Source organism: Triticum aestivum, chromosome 6B, assembly GCF_018294505.1.
Source record: "Triticum aestivum cultivar Chinese Spring chromosome 6B, IWGSC CS RefSeq v2.1, whole genome shotgun sequence".
In the NCBI taxonomy this organism is placed as follows: domain Eukaryota; kingdom Viridiplantae; phylum Streptophyta; class Magnoliopsida; order Poales; family Poaceae; genus Triticum; species Triticum aestivum.
In genome coordinates, this window is record NC_057810.1 from 71,942,734 (window position 1) to 71,959,211 (window position 16,478).

General features: G+C 42.8%; 1 protein-coding gene across 1 annotated transcript; it reads right to left on the reverse strand.

The window, feature by feature from the left end:
* Positions 1 to 4,804: 4,804 nt before the first annotated feature.
* LOC123138839 (S-(+)-linalool synthase, chloroplastic-like) lies at positions 4,805 to 8,346 on the reverse strand. The gene is made up of 7 exons (XM_044558700.1): positions 8,167 to 8,346; positions 7,558 to 7,783; positions 6,943 to 7,315; positions 6,539 to 6,748; positions 5,992 to 6,139; positions 5,238 to 5,477; positions 4,805 to 5,077 (listed from the first exon to the last, which is right to left on the reverse strand). Exons 1-7 carry the CDS (start codon positions 8,344 to 8,346, stop codon positions 4,805 to 4,807), a joined length of 1,650 nt encoding a protein of 549 aa, XP_044414635.1.
* Positions 8,347 to 16,478: the final 8,132 nt, after the last annotated feature.

Below are 16,478 nucleotides of genomic sequence, written 5' to 3' on the forward strand. Positions count from 1 at the left end.
ACCAAGAGAATCAGAGTATGTGTCCCGCCATGCAAAATACTTTTGTAGTATTGTTTGCTCTTTTCTCATCCCTCAACATATATCTTTGCACTTACTATATTTGTATGAAGTTTCGTTGATAATATATATATATAAACATTGATTACTTGTACCCATATCTTGTTATGTGTTTCATCATCATCCTTGTCATTACCCATACTTTGCTTGTGGTTTTATTGACGTATATATGATTTCACATCTTCTCTTCTTAATGCATTTACTATACCAGTCTAAAACAGTATGACCGGTGATCGGAAACTCTTCTCTCACTGGCACTGATTAGAGCATGTGACTTTTCAAGGTGCCCAATTTCTTGCGCGTTTAATTGTAATTTTTGAGGAAAGTAAGACTATTCATTACATACTTGGCATGAGTTGGTCCTTATTTGCTAAAAATATTCTCTATCATTTACTCACGCCTTATGTGAGCATCCTATCACACCAAACTACTTCACAGTAATTAAATGTCTTACATCATGTCCTCTTCCTCTAGTTGTACTGCCATTATTTGTTTTGCAGTCATGGTTTGAATGTAGTACAATATAATGCCTCTCGATCTTCGTCGCATATGCTTGTCACATGCTCTAATCGGTGGTATTGCCTCACCATTGTGTAGCCCGCTTATCTAAGGTAAAGTAATTATTGGCGTATATTTATAAAGAATGATATAAAACTTATCTCTCGTGTTGAATCTACAATTAGGTTATTTTTTGGTCCCATGTTAGTCTTCATCAACTTATGTTTTAATCAGAATGGAATCGAATCAAATCACCAATTACTTTTTTGATGCTTAGCTGTATTGTTAAAATTTACATTTATACTAACTCATACTTGATGAAAACTGGTAATTTCTTATTTATTATTTTGGACTTGATCTATAAATGGTGGTGTAGCTTTTGTACATCTCGAAATCTTGATAAACTGGTATATAGATTTTAGGTTAAAATTAAATATTTTGTAGCTACACTGTTCATCTTGGCTCCAATATATATGGTGACGTTGATAGTATGGGATGCGTCGATAAGTTGGCAATGGTTTGCTTTGCCTCCTACCAATGTATATTTTTCAACGTTGTTTAGTCGGTACAGGCTGGTCTTATTAGCTCACTATAAGAATCTATGTTGAGCTAGCTAGTTATGCCGGTTAAGCATGTTCGGTTTACCTGTTCCATGTGTTGTTCCTGTCTTTCCTTAACAAATTCTATTGAATTGTCCTATATACTGTTAACATGCAATCTGATCCTCTAGTATATATATTCTATATGTCGTGCAATGTGGTACTCACTTATTAACTATTTGTTTAGTTTATTGTTGTATTCAGTTAACTGTTTGGTTCAATTATGCAACGTGATGTTCAATTCTTGTGGGTTTAGTTTTGTATTGTCTTGCATGTAAGAAATAACTCCAATTTGGTTGTACAAAATACATGTGAAATAAATACAATTGCTATATTTTAAAGTTGTTAAGCATGTTTGGTTTGGTTAACTGTCTGATATTCTAGTATGTTATATATTGTGTAATGTGGTATTTAGTTAATGTGTGGTTCATTTGTTGTGGTGTTTAGTTAACTGTTTGGTTAAGTTCTGCAACGCTATGTTCAATTGTTGTGGTGCAATTTCGTATTGTCTTCCATGTAAGAAATAAATCGAATTTGGCTGTACAAAATACATGAGAAACAAATACTACATTTCCAAGTTGTTAAGCATGCTTGGTTTGCTAAACTGTCTGATTTTCAAGTATGTTATATATTGTGCAATGTGGTGCTCAGTTAATGTTTGGTTCATTTGTTGTGGTGTTTAGTTAACTCTTTGGTTTAATTCTGCAATGCGATGTTCAATTGTTGTGGGTATAATTTTGTATTGTCATACATGCGAGGAATAAATTAAATTTGGTTGTATTGTTAAATTTTATATTTATACTGACTCATGGTTGAACCTTAAATAAAACTGATAATTTCTTATTTATTATTTTGATCTTGATATATAAATGGTGGTGTAGTTTTCGTACAACTTGAAATCTTGATAAACCGGTACATAGATTTTAGGTTAGAATTAAATATTTTATGGCTACACTGTTTATCTTGGCTCCAATATATTTGGTGTCGTTGATACTATAAGATGTGTTGATAAGTTGGTGTTGGTTTTTAATTTGTGTTGGTGATCTGATTTTGTAGTATAATCCTAATAGATTGAAATACTTAGGCGGGCCATTTTTTCCTCAAAAAGGAGCTGCCCACGTTTTTTGGTGTGTATAGGTGGCCTGGCTTTATACTGGCCCATACTGAACTCAGTTTGTACGTGAACAATTTATGTATGCATGTCGCATGCATGTCTTTTTTGTGGCTGTTTCTTTTCTCGAAAAGAGCCTTCCATGTACGTGCATATATCATGGACGTGCCCACATAATTTTTTTCTTAACGGCACGTCCATGATACATGTCAATGATGCCCTTCTTATTTTACATCAATGTGTTAACAAGGGTCTTGTTTGTACATGGTTGGTATTATGCTTAACTTTTTAATGTTTTAATCTCAATCGTTATTATGCAGATCAACATAGCATATTTTTAACGTTTTGTGGATTGACATGGTAGCTTGCTTAACTTTTTTTAATAATATAATAGATTTTGAAAAAGACACATTTTTTTTGTGGGAATATGTACAATTTTTTCCTGCAAAGATGTTTTTATCTTGAGATTTTTTACCTGATATTACTTATTTTGGGTTAAGATTGAGCGTGGCCATGATAGATTTGGTCAGACTCTAGAAAACGTTTGCTTTAGCAACTGGGCCTTATTAAGAGAGGAATAGAGATAATGGGCTTGCGGAAAAAGGGATATGTATCACTTGAAAGCCGTATGATAAACGGGAGCTCCTATTGCGCGCCTTCGGTGACCGGAAACGCAACCGGCGCTCACAGTCGCGTCCGGGTGGGCCGGCGCATAAAAATTGCTACAAAGAGGAATCGAACTAGGGCCGTTGCCCTTCAATATTGTAAGCCTAACCACACCACTACCTATCTGTATTTAACTCTTTACAGTGCAAAATCTTTAAGAACTAATGCTATACACGCTATTTATTGCGCACTAGGTAGTACCGTTCAGATTTTTCAATTATCTGAAACATGCTCACATATTGCAAAGGAAGATTACGAACATGCAAAAAATTTCACCAAAATGAAAGAGTGCATGAATTCAAAAGAAGTTATTTGAAAAAAAAATCAATGAAAAACAGTTTACGAATTTGAGAAAAACACAAAAAATGAAAAAATATTCAGAAGTTTGAAAAAAGGTTCAATGGTTTTGAAAAAACTTCGTCGATTTTGAAAAAGTTCATTGAATTTTAAAAAAAGATCACTGATTTTGTAAAAAGTTCATCAATTTTGAAAAAAAGCTCATCCAATTTAAAAATATTCATAAATTTGAAATTTTTAATTAATTTTGAAAAAAGGTTCATCAAAGGTGAAAAAAAGGTCATCCAATTTGGAAAAAGTTCATCGGCTTTGAAAATAAGCTCATCAAATTTAAAAAAGATTCATTCGTTTGAGAAAATAGTTCAAAATTTTAAAAAGTTAATGGAGTTTTGAAAAAGTTAATTGAGTTTGAAAAAATAGTTCATCCAATTTGAAAAAACTTCACTGAATTTAAGAAAAGTTCACCGATTTTGGAAAAATGTTCATCAAATTTAAAAAAGAATCCGCGCATTGAAGAAAAAAAAGGAAAAAACAAAGAAAAAGAACAAGAAAAAAGAAAAAGAATAAAAACGTGTGAAAACTGAACAACGAACTGGGGTTGAACGTAATAATAAAAGAAAGTAAAACGCACGTTTGCACAAGTTGGGGATGCTGGCTTAGTGGTTTGCGCTGTGACCTTAGGAGTGCACGGATCCCGAATTTGACTTCTATCACTGCGACTTTTTTTAGGTGCTTTAGCACAGGGAAAACAATGCTACATGGGGCGGGGCCCAGCGCAGGGCGTTGCAGGCGCCCGTTTGCGCAATACACGTTAATGGGCGCCTCCAGAGCCAAATATGATTCGCCATGATAAACCGGATACAAACTGCCATGATTTCTTTTTTGGAGAAATGTTAAAAACATCCAACTGATTTCCGGAGAAATCAACTGCGTCGCTCAAGCGCCACGAGTCCATCAGGCCACGCACCTTCTCCTTTATCTCCAACCGGTCACGGAGAGCACTCATTCTCTTCCCTTCTTCATCTCCTACCTCTTCTCTCCTATCCCGTCCCTTTGCTCTCGCCTCTCTCTCTTGCAGGCTGGCTGGCAACCACTGGAGCCGCCACTCACCGCACGCCACCTTCGCGTCTCTACCGATGCAAGTGTCCTCTCCCACTTCCTCTCGCTTCTCTCCTCTCCAGCCTCAAACACACCGGCGCATCATCTCAACACATGCTCATGCTGCTGCAAGTCGGCAGCCGACACTTCAACCGCAGGGTTCTTCGTCAGCGGTGGAAGCTACAATGCAACGACATCAGTAGAGGTGCGATGAAGCTTTGCCTCGCCGCTCGGTGCAGACATGGAGCTGCAATGAAGCATCGCGGGGGGCCGGTGCTGCAATGGAACTTTACCACGCAACAATGAAATGACCGCGTGCAAACTATTTTTTCCATGTATGTTTATCATCTTGTCACGTGGAACACATATGCTAATTGTGCACGATGTTACTCAACATCCTACGTGACAACCCTTCCAAAAACTAATGCACTACATTTATTAGATATATATATACAATATATGTGATAGAATGCATGATTTAAAAGAGCAACATCCTTGTATAATCTTCAAGGACGGGCAGCTTCTGCTCGTCGTCGTAGCTATACATGACGCGGACCATCCTTGCAAAGTTTAGTGATGCCATGATGAAGCTATGCGATAGTGTCGACTTTGTCCTAGAGAAGCATACCCTGTTCAGACCCTCCCATTCATTCCTGACCATCTCCAGCATGTGCTTCTCCACATCACCATGAGGATTTTCTCTTTGGTACAACTCCTTGTATGATCCATCTAACCCATTTTGCGATTCATCCTGCATGAGACGAAGAACAAAAATGTTAGATCATGCCTTATTTGGTCAGTATTGACGTGAATTTTGTTCCAGCATGCTATAAACTGAATGAATTTATCTAAAATGATTGTCAGTGCTAATCCTATATTCTTATGTGATAAAGTTCTTGGTGTGTTCTAACCTTTGCACTGCCCATGTCGTCCCAGAGCCTCATGATCTTTGCAGGGCAAGAGATGACCAGATGGATGTCGTCATTGTTGCCCTCTAGTAATTCATGCCCCAACATGAAGAAAAGATGCATGAATACAAGTGGAGCTCCTGAAGTGACAATCCCGTTTCTTAGATAGTCCTCGGATGTAGGGATCTGATTACTAGATAACCATTTTCTCTCAATCATGAATCCATCAAGCAAAGTTGCCCACTATAAGAAAAAAGGCAGGCAAGTAAGATTAATTCTTCCACCGTAATTTTATTTTCTATTATTTTTGTAACTACTACTAGGTAATTGCACGTATGTTGCAACAGGGGCACATATATTTTGTATGTAATCATCGTGATTTACATGCCATTTTAGTGTTAGTGCGATTACATACAAAAACATAACTTTAGCTGATAACTGTATCAGTACTTATTACTTGTTGGCTTACCAAAGAAAACCATGTGACCTTATATGATACACCAATAAAACGTGGGATAGTTGAGAAGATTCAAGGCAATTTGGTTGGGAAAATCAGTAAAACGGGGAATGGAGGAGGTGGTGTGAGGATGTAGATGATGGACGGAAGATAGGAACATCACAGAACCTTACGTAGAAGAGATTACTCAGGAATGTATATATATTAGACATAAATATTTGAGGTGGTACTGTTGTTCTATTTAGTTGCTTAGGAAAAATCAAATGAAAGAGAAATGAAGAACCACCTCAGTAGACATACCGCTTTCTTGAGATGATTAATAGGGCTCAATCCATGTTCTTTTCTAACAATATCAGAGATATCACGTGTGACAGTGTAAAGAGCCTTGTAACATGATATCATGTAGCTCGGGAGTGAATCAATAGCTGCAAGATCCCACCTGGCAACAATGTGCAATTTTTGTGTGAAACTTCGATAAAAACACTATTTTTATATCATGTGTAAGGTCTTAAGCTTAAGTAATCCTTGAGTTTTTATTCCATTAGCAAAGTAGATGCCATTTTGGACATAAGCAATCTCTAATATGAAATAATTTTTCTTTTTGTTTGAATATACAATAAATAATAAGAAAACTATCAATATTTTAAAAATATTTCTCATGAAGACACAATGTTGATTTCAAACCAATATTAAAACATATGCTTATATTATATGTCAAAATTAAAGAAGTTTGAATATATGATTGGACATATTAAATACATCATTTCCTTACAAAAAAGGAAACTATATTGCGTCCCTAATCGTATTAACCTTATATATTATGGAAATAACAATGCTCACATTTTGAGCCTCATTAAAGAGGGAAAGCTTCTCTTGTGTGGCGACAAGATCAAAGATGTCATCCACAATATAGACCATAGATATGATCTTTGTGATCTCAATCCGATATCTAGAGAAGGATAAACCCTCGAGGACGGTCATGGGCCACATGTACCATTTAAGAACTTGGTCCCTTGCGGCTGGTATTTCTTGAGCCAATCCTAGATCCATCCACCATCTGTGTGAAAAAGAATTTCCATATAGTTAAAACCACCACTCTTTTAATTGTGGGAATACGTGAGTAATCAAGAATGTTAATTTATCAAATTTGGCCAAGAGTTCTAGCGTTTCCCTCTTATCATGAGAATGCACATATTTTCCTCCTTTTTACAAAATTAATCATGGGAGGCTAGTAGTTTACTATACTTATACCTCTTAACCTCTTGCTTTTCCCTCTGATGTTGCAACTTCTTAATCGTAAACTCTGCAACTGCCAAATTCTCAATTGCCATGTTCCTAGTGGGCAAAGTTTGGAGGTAGCTCAGATGGTGCCTTGCCTTGTATTGCATCAGGCTCACATGATAGGGATGGTCTAGTGACTGCCTCACATATCTTGCAAGGTTTGGCTCCAAATACTTAATTGCGAATCTAAGATGCTTGCTTGAGAATTCGTTTGCCTTGTAGAGGGATGATTCTCCCACATTGAGGTGTGACATGTCCTGCAAGCTGAGCAACCCTCTAAGGTCTTTGTAGAGCCCAAGGTTGAATTCACCATTATCATTTCTGAACTTCCGAAGAACGTCGTCTGCCAATTTGTTGAGAAGGGGTCTTAGGCATCTGTCATAAATAATGAATACAATACATCTCGAGGGAGGTGCTTATACAGTCCACAAGGAAGCATTAAACCTTAGTTTAGACTTGGCTACTCTAAGATATTTTTCTAGCGAAGTTATCGCATAAAATCCATTTCATAGACCAAATTGCACTCAAGATTTGCAACTTGTTTCTTTTATCCATCTCGAGACACCAAACCTGTGTTTTACTGACCTGCCGAAACATAATATCCAGCTTCTCTCATCAGCCTCATGGAAAGCGTTGCATCAAGCAGATCGTCACTATGGATGAGATCTGCACATGAGTCCATGATGGTGTCAATCACATCTTGGAAATAGTGGTCAATGCAGAGGCGCTTGAGGTGATCAACAGTGGTCAATAAGCCTCGTCGACACGTCGGATGGTGATGCAGCAATGCTTGAACATTCCTTAGGCTTTCCTGGTGTGTTGCACAAAGACATCAAACTTCTTCTTCAAAAGAATACAAAGTTTACAGAACTTTGACTATTAATATAGGGTTTTGGGTGATAGCACTTACAATATTTAGATTTACCATTAAAAATACTTTCATCATAATGTACTGTATATTTATATATTTTATAAACATCTTTCAAAAATTAATGGGATAATCTGGTTCGTAGTTCCTCCTAGGACCAAGTCGTTTCTTTCCTTTTGGTGGAAGGTGACGTTTATGATGACAGGCTTGTACTAGGCTCAACATTATAGCTCTGATAGGTTTGAACTCGATCCCTTGTCTAATAATTTTATAAAAAGGACGTAAACACGCATGCTAATTGCATTTACGGTGATAACCATATATACCTGGAAGTCAAAATCATCGGGCAGCTCATGTGACGCAGGCTCCCGCCCGGGACATCTCACCGTTGACGGGCGGAAGAAGGCACGGTTGCGTCCGCTCCGGCCACCATTTCTAGCCACCGGTGAAGGCCAATGGTGTAGTGGGTGAACGGAGAAGGAGAAGAAGACATGCGCATCAGCCATCGGTTGCTTAATTAGTGGGGCTGACTGGCTATGTGTGGCGTGTTATAGATCGACTAAGTAGGCTAACTGGTTAACTGTGGGCTGGGTGATATGAGATGAACACCTGGGTGATATGAGATGAACAAGTAGCTGCTGCTGCTATGTCTTTGGGTATGAGAATTCAGGCATGCCCTATAGATTTATAGGAAGGGGGATAGGCGGGGTTGCAGCTGCGTCGATCCATCCTACAACGAGTGAGTGGTGTGTGAAGTTGGACTATGCATGCGCAGGCGAGTCAGGCGAGTCATGTGCAAAATTTACTAAACGTGTACCATCGTAGCATACGTCATGCATGATAGTCCTAGTTCCATAAGTTCATGGACAGTTAATTAATGTAGACATGACCAGATTAATATTCAGATCGCTCACGCGTGTCACGGGATGCATGTACTAATCAAATATAGTTTTTCGTCTAGAGCTATAATAAATATTCTTAGAGCAACTCCAGCGTTTTCCCTAAAAATATTGCGGTAAAATCATTTTTTTAGGTTTCTCGTAACTTTTAGTGGAAGTTGTCTGGAAGAAACTTTTGTCAGTTCCAATAAACTTCTTCCCCTAAATCTATTTTTCTTTTATTTTTTCATTAAACAAAACTAGCTAAATGGTATAGGGTTCGCCAGTCAGTGACAGGCATGACAACCACTGGCGGGCGGCGGCGTGAGGCAATGCGGTGGCCCCCCGGCGGGCGCCGACACGGATGCGTGGTGGCTGCCAGCGAGGGGCCGTACGAGGCGGTGGCGGCGTTCCAACGAGGTTCCTGCAGGGCGGCGGCATTTCGGTATGCCACCAGATGGCCGGCACGCTCACCCACTCAGGCAGGCCACCAGTCCACGCATACCTCTCCGAATCAGCCGCCATGGGCTCCTCCTTGGGCTTGGCTGGCGATGGTTCATGCAGCGGCGACGGTGACGAAGGGTAGATGCAGTCCCCCGCTGCCGGCAGCTGCAGCGCCTCCTCCATAACTAGCCAGCGCACGTCCTCCTCGTGCTGGGACTCCTCAAGGGCGCGCTGGGGTGCCTCCTCCGCTGTGGCCTAGCATGTCGCCTCCGCCGCCTTGTCCTCCTGCGCCACCACCGGGTGCGGCGATACGTAGCCATCATCAAGCTGGACGCCGCCCCGGCGAAGCACATCGTGTTTAGTGCAAAAAAAAAATCCCAGTTCAGGAAGTCTGGCATGCTGGGTCGCAGCGCTGCTCCGGGGTCATGAGGCCACAATGCTTGTGCATCTCCTCCCCATGTGCACGCGCCGACCGCGACACCGGTATGCGGTGGTTGTCAAGGTACTAGCTCTAGAGGAGGTTGATGTCGGGCCACGGCAGCGGCACACGATACTGCCAGTGGTACTGCGCGCGGTGCACCGGAATGTTGAGCCGGTCCCGTTACCGGCGACCCCTCCCCGCACGCGGCACATGTGAGAATGTGTCCGGCGGCCGCCGCCGCGGGATGAGCCAGCGCCGACGTCGAACTTGCACTTGCCCTTGCCCTTGTTGTTGAAGAACCCCTTGGCAGAAGTGCGCGCTTGCTAGGGTTTTCTGTCGTTGGCTAGGGAGCAAGGGTGATCAAATGTGGACGGGACTGGAGGATAAGTGGATGAGCCCCCCTCGCATGCTTGCATATAAAAAATCATGAACTCCGGAGGTTCCAGACGCTGCCATGCGGGCCCAAGGTAGGTGGATGCATTGACTACGACCGCGTGGGTAGTTGGGCGGCCAAGAGGGGACGCGTAGCGCGTCCCTCTCTTGTCCTTGTGGGCGCAAATCCGGCGCAAATATGGGCAGGGAATGCGTTCAGACGGACAGCGAACGGACAAATGAGTTTGCGTCGGCGCATTGGACCGGCGTTTTCGTTTATTTCGACCCAAACGGACATTCTCTGATCATTTAGGTCGGCGCGTTGAAGTTGCCCTTAGGCCTTGTACAATGCTAGATGCTTAGTGAGGTGTTTAAAAATTAAAACAGTTTTTTTTCTAAAACACCAGTATCTTTTTCTATAGGAGAGACGACTAATTAAGCCCTATCCTGTAAATAAACACTGGTGCTTAGAGAGAGTCTGATTTATTCGTACAAGGCCTTAGGCTGTGAGCAAGGAAGTCGGCCTCTCACAGAACTACCACTCAGTCGAATCGAGTGTTAAGCTAGCTTAGCACCATAAACAGAATTTGCTTCCCTACTAACATGCCGAACCGATCGAGGCGCAACAACGGAACAATCATTGCTACGTGAGGAAGGAGGATAGGAGGGGTTGAAGCTGCGTCGATATCCTACAGCGAGTGAGTGGTGTGTGAAGTTGGACTATGCATGCGCCCCAGCCGAGTAAGATCATGTGCAAAATTCACTAAACGTGTACCATCGAAGCATACGTCATGCATCATCTTAGTCCTAGTTCCATAAATACATGGACAGTTAATTAATGTAGACAAGGCCATATTAATATTCGCATCGCTCACGCGTGTCACGGGATGCATGCACAATAGTTTTTCGTCCAGAGCTATAATAAATATTCTTAGAGCAACTCCAACGTTTTCCCTAAAAATATTGCCGTAAAACCAGTTTTTAAGGTTTCTCGTAACTTTTAGGGGAAGTTGTCTCGAAGAAACTTTTGTCAGTTGCAGTAAACTTCTTCCCCTAAATCTATTTTTGTTTTATTTTTTCATTAAACAAAACTAATTAAATGGTATAGGGTTCGCCAGTCAGTGACAGGCATGACAACCACTGGCGGGCGGCGGCGTGAGGCAATGCGGTGGCCGCCGGCGGGCGCCGACACGGATGCGTGGTGGCTGCCAGCGAGGGGCCGTACGAGGCGGTGTCGGCGTTCCAACGAGGTTCCTACAGGGCGGCGGCATTTCGGTAGGCCACCAAATGGCCGGCACGCTCACCCACTCAGGTAGGCCACCAGTCCATGCATACCTCTCCGAATCAGCCGCCATGGGCTCCTCCTTGGGCTTGGCTGGCGCTGGTTCATGCAGCGGCGACGGTGGCAGAGGGTAGACGCAGTCCCCCGCTGCCGGCAGCTGCAGCGCATCCTCCATACCTGGCCAGTGCACATCCTCCTTGCGATGGGACTCCTCCAGGCGCGCTGGGGCGCCTCCTCCAGTGTAGCCTAGTATGCCGCCTCCGTTGCCTTGTCCTCCCGCACCAACACCGGGGGCATCGGTACGTAGCCGGCGTCAAGCTAGATGTTGCGCTGGCGGAGAACATCGTGCTCGGTAGCAAAGTGACTTCCTAGTTGAGGGAGTCTGGCGTGCCGGATCGTAGTCCTGTTCCGGAGTCATGAGGGCACAATGTTTCCGCACCTCCTTCGCATGCGCGCGCGGTGATCGCAACACCGGGTTGTGGTTGAGGTCAAGGTGCCAGCCATGGGGGAGGTTGATGTTGGGCGACGGCAACGGCATGTGTAACTGCACATGGTGCACCGAGATGTAGAGCTGATCCCGTGGCCGGTGACCCCTACCCGCACCCAGCACCTACATGAAGGCATCCGGTGGCAGCATGCGGGATGAGCCAGCGACGGTATCGAACTTGCATTTGCCCTTGTCCTTGTTGTTGAAGAACCTCTTGGCGGACGCAAGCGCTAGTTAGGGAGCAAGGGTGGACAAATGTGGTCGGGAGGGGGATGAGAAGTGGATGAACGCCCCCCCCCCTCCCGTGTCAAATTGCGCACGTTTGCATTTGAAAAAGACATGGACTTCGAAGGGTTCCAGACGCTGCCATGCGGGTCCAAGGTAGGGTTCCAGATTAAACTAGGTATGAAGATACCGACGATCTAATCTCGGGCAAGTAACATACCAATGACAAAGGGAATAACGTATGTTGACATTGCGGTTCGACCGATAAAGATCTTCGCAGAATATGTGGGAACCAATATGAGCATCCAGGTTCCGCTATTGGTTATTGACCGGAGAGGTGTCTAGGTCATGTTAGTTCTTGAACCCGTAGGGTCCGCACGCTTAACGTTCGATTACGATATGTATTATATGAGTTATGTGTTTTGGTGACTGAAGGTTGTTCGGAGTGCCGGATGAGATCACGAACATGGCGAGGAGTCTCAAAATAGTCGAGAGGTAAATATTGATATATTGGAAGGTGGTATTCAGACACCGGAATGGTTCCGAAGTGTTTCATGAATTTATCGGAGTACCGAGGGGTTACCGAAACCCCCGGGGAAGTAATGGGCCACATGGGCCATAGGGGAGAGGCAAGGGAGCCCGCAAGGGGGTGGCACGCCCCCCATGGGGAGTCCGAATTGGACAAGGGGAGGGGGCACAGCCCCCCTTTCCTTCTCCCTCTCCCTCTCCTTCCCCCTTTCCCCCTCCGTTAGATGGAACGGGGGGGGGGGGGGCGACTAGGACTAGGAGTCCTAGTAGGACTCCCCCTCATGGGGTGCGCCCTAGGGCCGACCTCCTCCTCTCTCCCTCCTTTATATACGGGGGTAGGGGGCACCTCTAGAGACATCAATTGTTCTTAGCCGTGTGCGGTGCCCCCTCCACTGTTTACTCCTACGGTCATATTTGTCGTAGTGATTATGAGAAGCCCTACGTGGATCACATCACCATCACCGTCACCATGCCATCGTGCTGATGGAACTCATCTACTCCAATCCTTCGATCCTCTGCTGGATCAAGAGTTCGAGGGACGTAATCGAGCAGAACGTGTGAAGAACTCGGAGGTACCGTACGTTCGGTGCTTGATCGGTTGAATCGAGAAGACGTTCGACTACATCAATTGCGTTAAGCTAAAGCTTCTGCTTCCGGTGTACGAGGGTACGTGGACACACTCTCCCCCTATCGTTGCTATACATCTCCTAAATAAATCTTGCGTGAGCGTAGGAATTTTTTTGAAATTGCGTGCTACGTTTCCCAACACTCCTCGCCCCGTGGCAGCAAGCTCGCAGAATGGCGGATAGTTCTCCTTTGCGTGTGGTGGAAAGGCTCGTGGGCTAGGGAAATGCAACGCCATGACGATCGATGACTAGGGAAAGCTGTTGGAGTTGCGGTGAAGGAGCGTAGGGAGAGAAGCTGGATGCATGTGAGTGGTGCGCCGAACAGTAGGGGCAACATAGTAGTTATAACTCACCGTAATATCAAGGGAGGCGATCGACCTTTGTGGGGGGGGGGGGGGGGCGACCGTAGTTGGATTTGCCAAAATTCAATGCAAAGTTGCATGGACATGGCATGAGAATAGAGAAGTTATAATTATGGTTGTTCTGTCCCGTCCAGTACTGATACGTCTCGAATGTATCTATAATTTTTTATTGTTTCATGCAATTATATTATCAATCTTGGATGCTTTACATGCTTTTTATCTAATTTTATATCATTTTTTGGAACTAACTTATTTACTCAATGCCCAGTGCCAGTTCCTGTTTTTTTGCATGTTTTTTGTTTTTTCAAGAAACCAATACCAACAAAGTCCAAACTCTATGAAACATTACAGTGACTTTTTCTGGACTATAAGGGACCCTAGAAGCTTCGGGAGGAGACCAGACGATCTATGAGAGAGCCATGCGAAACAATATTTCCGCTGCTGCAAGCTTCTGTTCTTCCACGATCCCATCTAGAGGCCTTTTCCGGTACTCGGTCGGTGGGGTGATCGATCACGAAGGGCTTCTACATCAACCATGCTGCACCTCCGATGATGTGTGATTAGTTTACCATAGACCTACGGGTCCATAGTGATTAGCTAGATGGCTTCTTCTCTCTCATTGATCTTCAATACAATGTTCTCTTCGAAAATCGATTCGATGTAATCTTCTTTTGCAATATGTTTGTTGGGATCTGATGAATTGTGGGTTTATGATTTGGAATATTCATTGAAAGTAATGGAGTCTTCGTTGAACTTTACTATGCATGATTTTTATAGTTTTGAATTTCTCTCCGATCTATCCGTTTGGTTTGGCCAACTAGATTGATTTATCTTCAGTGGGAGAGGTGCTTTGTAGTGGGTTCAATATTGCGGTGTCCTCGCCTAGTGCTAGCACGGGTAGTGAGGCATGTATTGTATTGCTGCCATCAAGGGAAAAACGACGGGGTTTAATCATATTGCTTGGTTTAATTCTGTCTCCATCATGTCATCTTACTTTAAGTGTTACTTTGTTTTTCATGAACTTAATACCATAGATGCCGGTCAATTGGTGGAGTAATAGTAGTAGATGCAGGTAGGAGTTGGTCTACTTGTCACAGATGTGATGCCTATATTCATGATCATTGCCATGAATATCGTCATAATGCACTTTTCTATCAATTACCCAACAGTAATTTGTCTACCCACTATATGCTATGTTGCCAGAGAGAAGACTCTAGTGAAAACTATGGCCCCCGGGTCTACATTCATAATACTACAACCAAAATTACCTTGCTACAATTTTTCTCTTTTTATTTCACTTTTTAATTTATCTATCTACCATTACAAAATTTAATCCTTGTAAGTAACGCATTTATGGGGATTGACAACCCTCTTGCTGGGGTTGGGTGAAAGTATTTTCTCTTGTGTGTGTAGGTGCTACTTACTAGGTATTTGCTTGGTTCTTCTATTGGTTCGATAACCTTGGTTTTCACTAAGGGAAATACTATCCACTACTATATTATTTCACCATTCCTCTTCGGGGGAAAACCCAACGCAACTCACAAGTAGAAAGTACAAATGGATCCTATGGTCAAACATGTCTCATCATTGGTGTGGTTGATGTGACATGTGGTGGGTCCAATAGAGGAGAAAAAGCAACACCTAAGGAAAGTAGGAAACATAACATAGTAGATAACAGGTTGATGACAACAAGTGGCGATGATGCACAGGGGCATGCACCAAACTTCTTGGCAACCTCTAGTGGCACATACAGAATAGGCAAAGTTTGAGTTGCAAGATTCGAATATGCAACTTCAATTTTTGTGCAAACTGATTTGGTAATATGGATAAATAGGGACGACATGGGCCAAAGAACTAATAGAGGGGACTGCCCTGGGCCCACACGCTCTAGGCCTAGGGGGCGTGGAGGGAGTATGCGGAGCCCTGATGTCTACTACACAACCTTCTTCTTGTAGACGTTGTTGGTCCTCCAAGTGCAGAGGTTTGTAGGACAATAGCAAATTTCCCTCAAGTGGATGACCTAAGGTTTATCAATCCGTGGGAGGAGTAGGATGAAGATGGTGTCTCTCAAACAACCCTGCAACCAAATAACAAAGAGTCTCTTGTGTCCCCAACACACCCAATACAATGGTAAATTGTATAGGTGCACTAGTTCGGCGAAGAGATGGTGATACAAGTGCAATATGGATGGTAGATATGAGTATTTGTAATCAGAAAATATAAAAACAGCAAGGTAACTAATGATAAAAGTGAGCACAAATGGTATTGCAATGCGTTGAAACAAGGCCCAAGGTTCATACTTTCACTAGTGCAAGTTCTCTCAGCAATAATAACATAACTGGATCATATAACTATCCCTCAACATTCAACAAAGAGTCACTCCAAAGTCACTAATAGCGGAGAATAAACGAAGAGATTATTGTAGGGTACGAAACCACCTCAAAGTTATCCTTTTTGATCGATCTATTCAAGAGTCCGTAGTAAAATAATACGAAGCTATTATTTCCGTTCGATCTATCATAGAGTTCGTACTAGAATAACACCTTAAGACACAAATCAACCAAAACCCTAATGTCACCTAGATACTCCAATGTCACCTCAAGTATCCGTGGGCATGATTATACAATATGCATCACACAATCTCAGATTCATCTATTCAACCAACACAAAGAACTTCAAAGAGTGCCCCAAAGTTTCTACCTGAGAGTCAAGACGAAAACGTGTGCCAACCACTATGCATAAGTTTACGAGGTCACTGAACCCGCAAGTTGATCACCAAAACATATATCAAGTAGATCACGTGAATATCCCATTGTCACCACAGATCAGCACATGCAAGACATACATCAAGTGTTCTCAAATCCTTAAAGAATCAGTCCAATAAGGTAACTTCAAAGGGAAAACTCAATCCATTATAAGATCCAACTATAATAGAAAAGCTCGCGATACATCAAGATCATGCCAAATCAAGAACACGAGAGAGGGAGATCAAACACATAGCTACTGGTACATA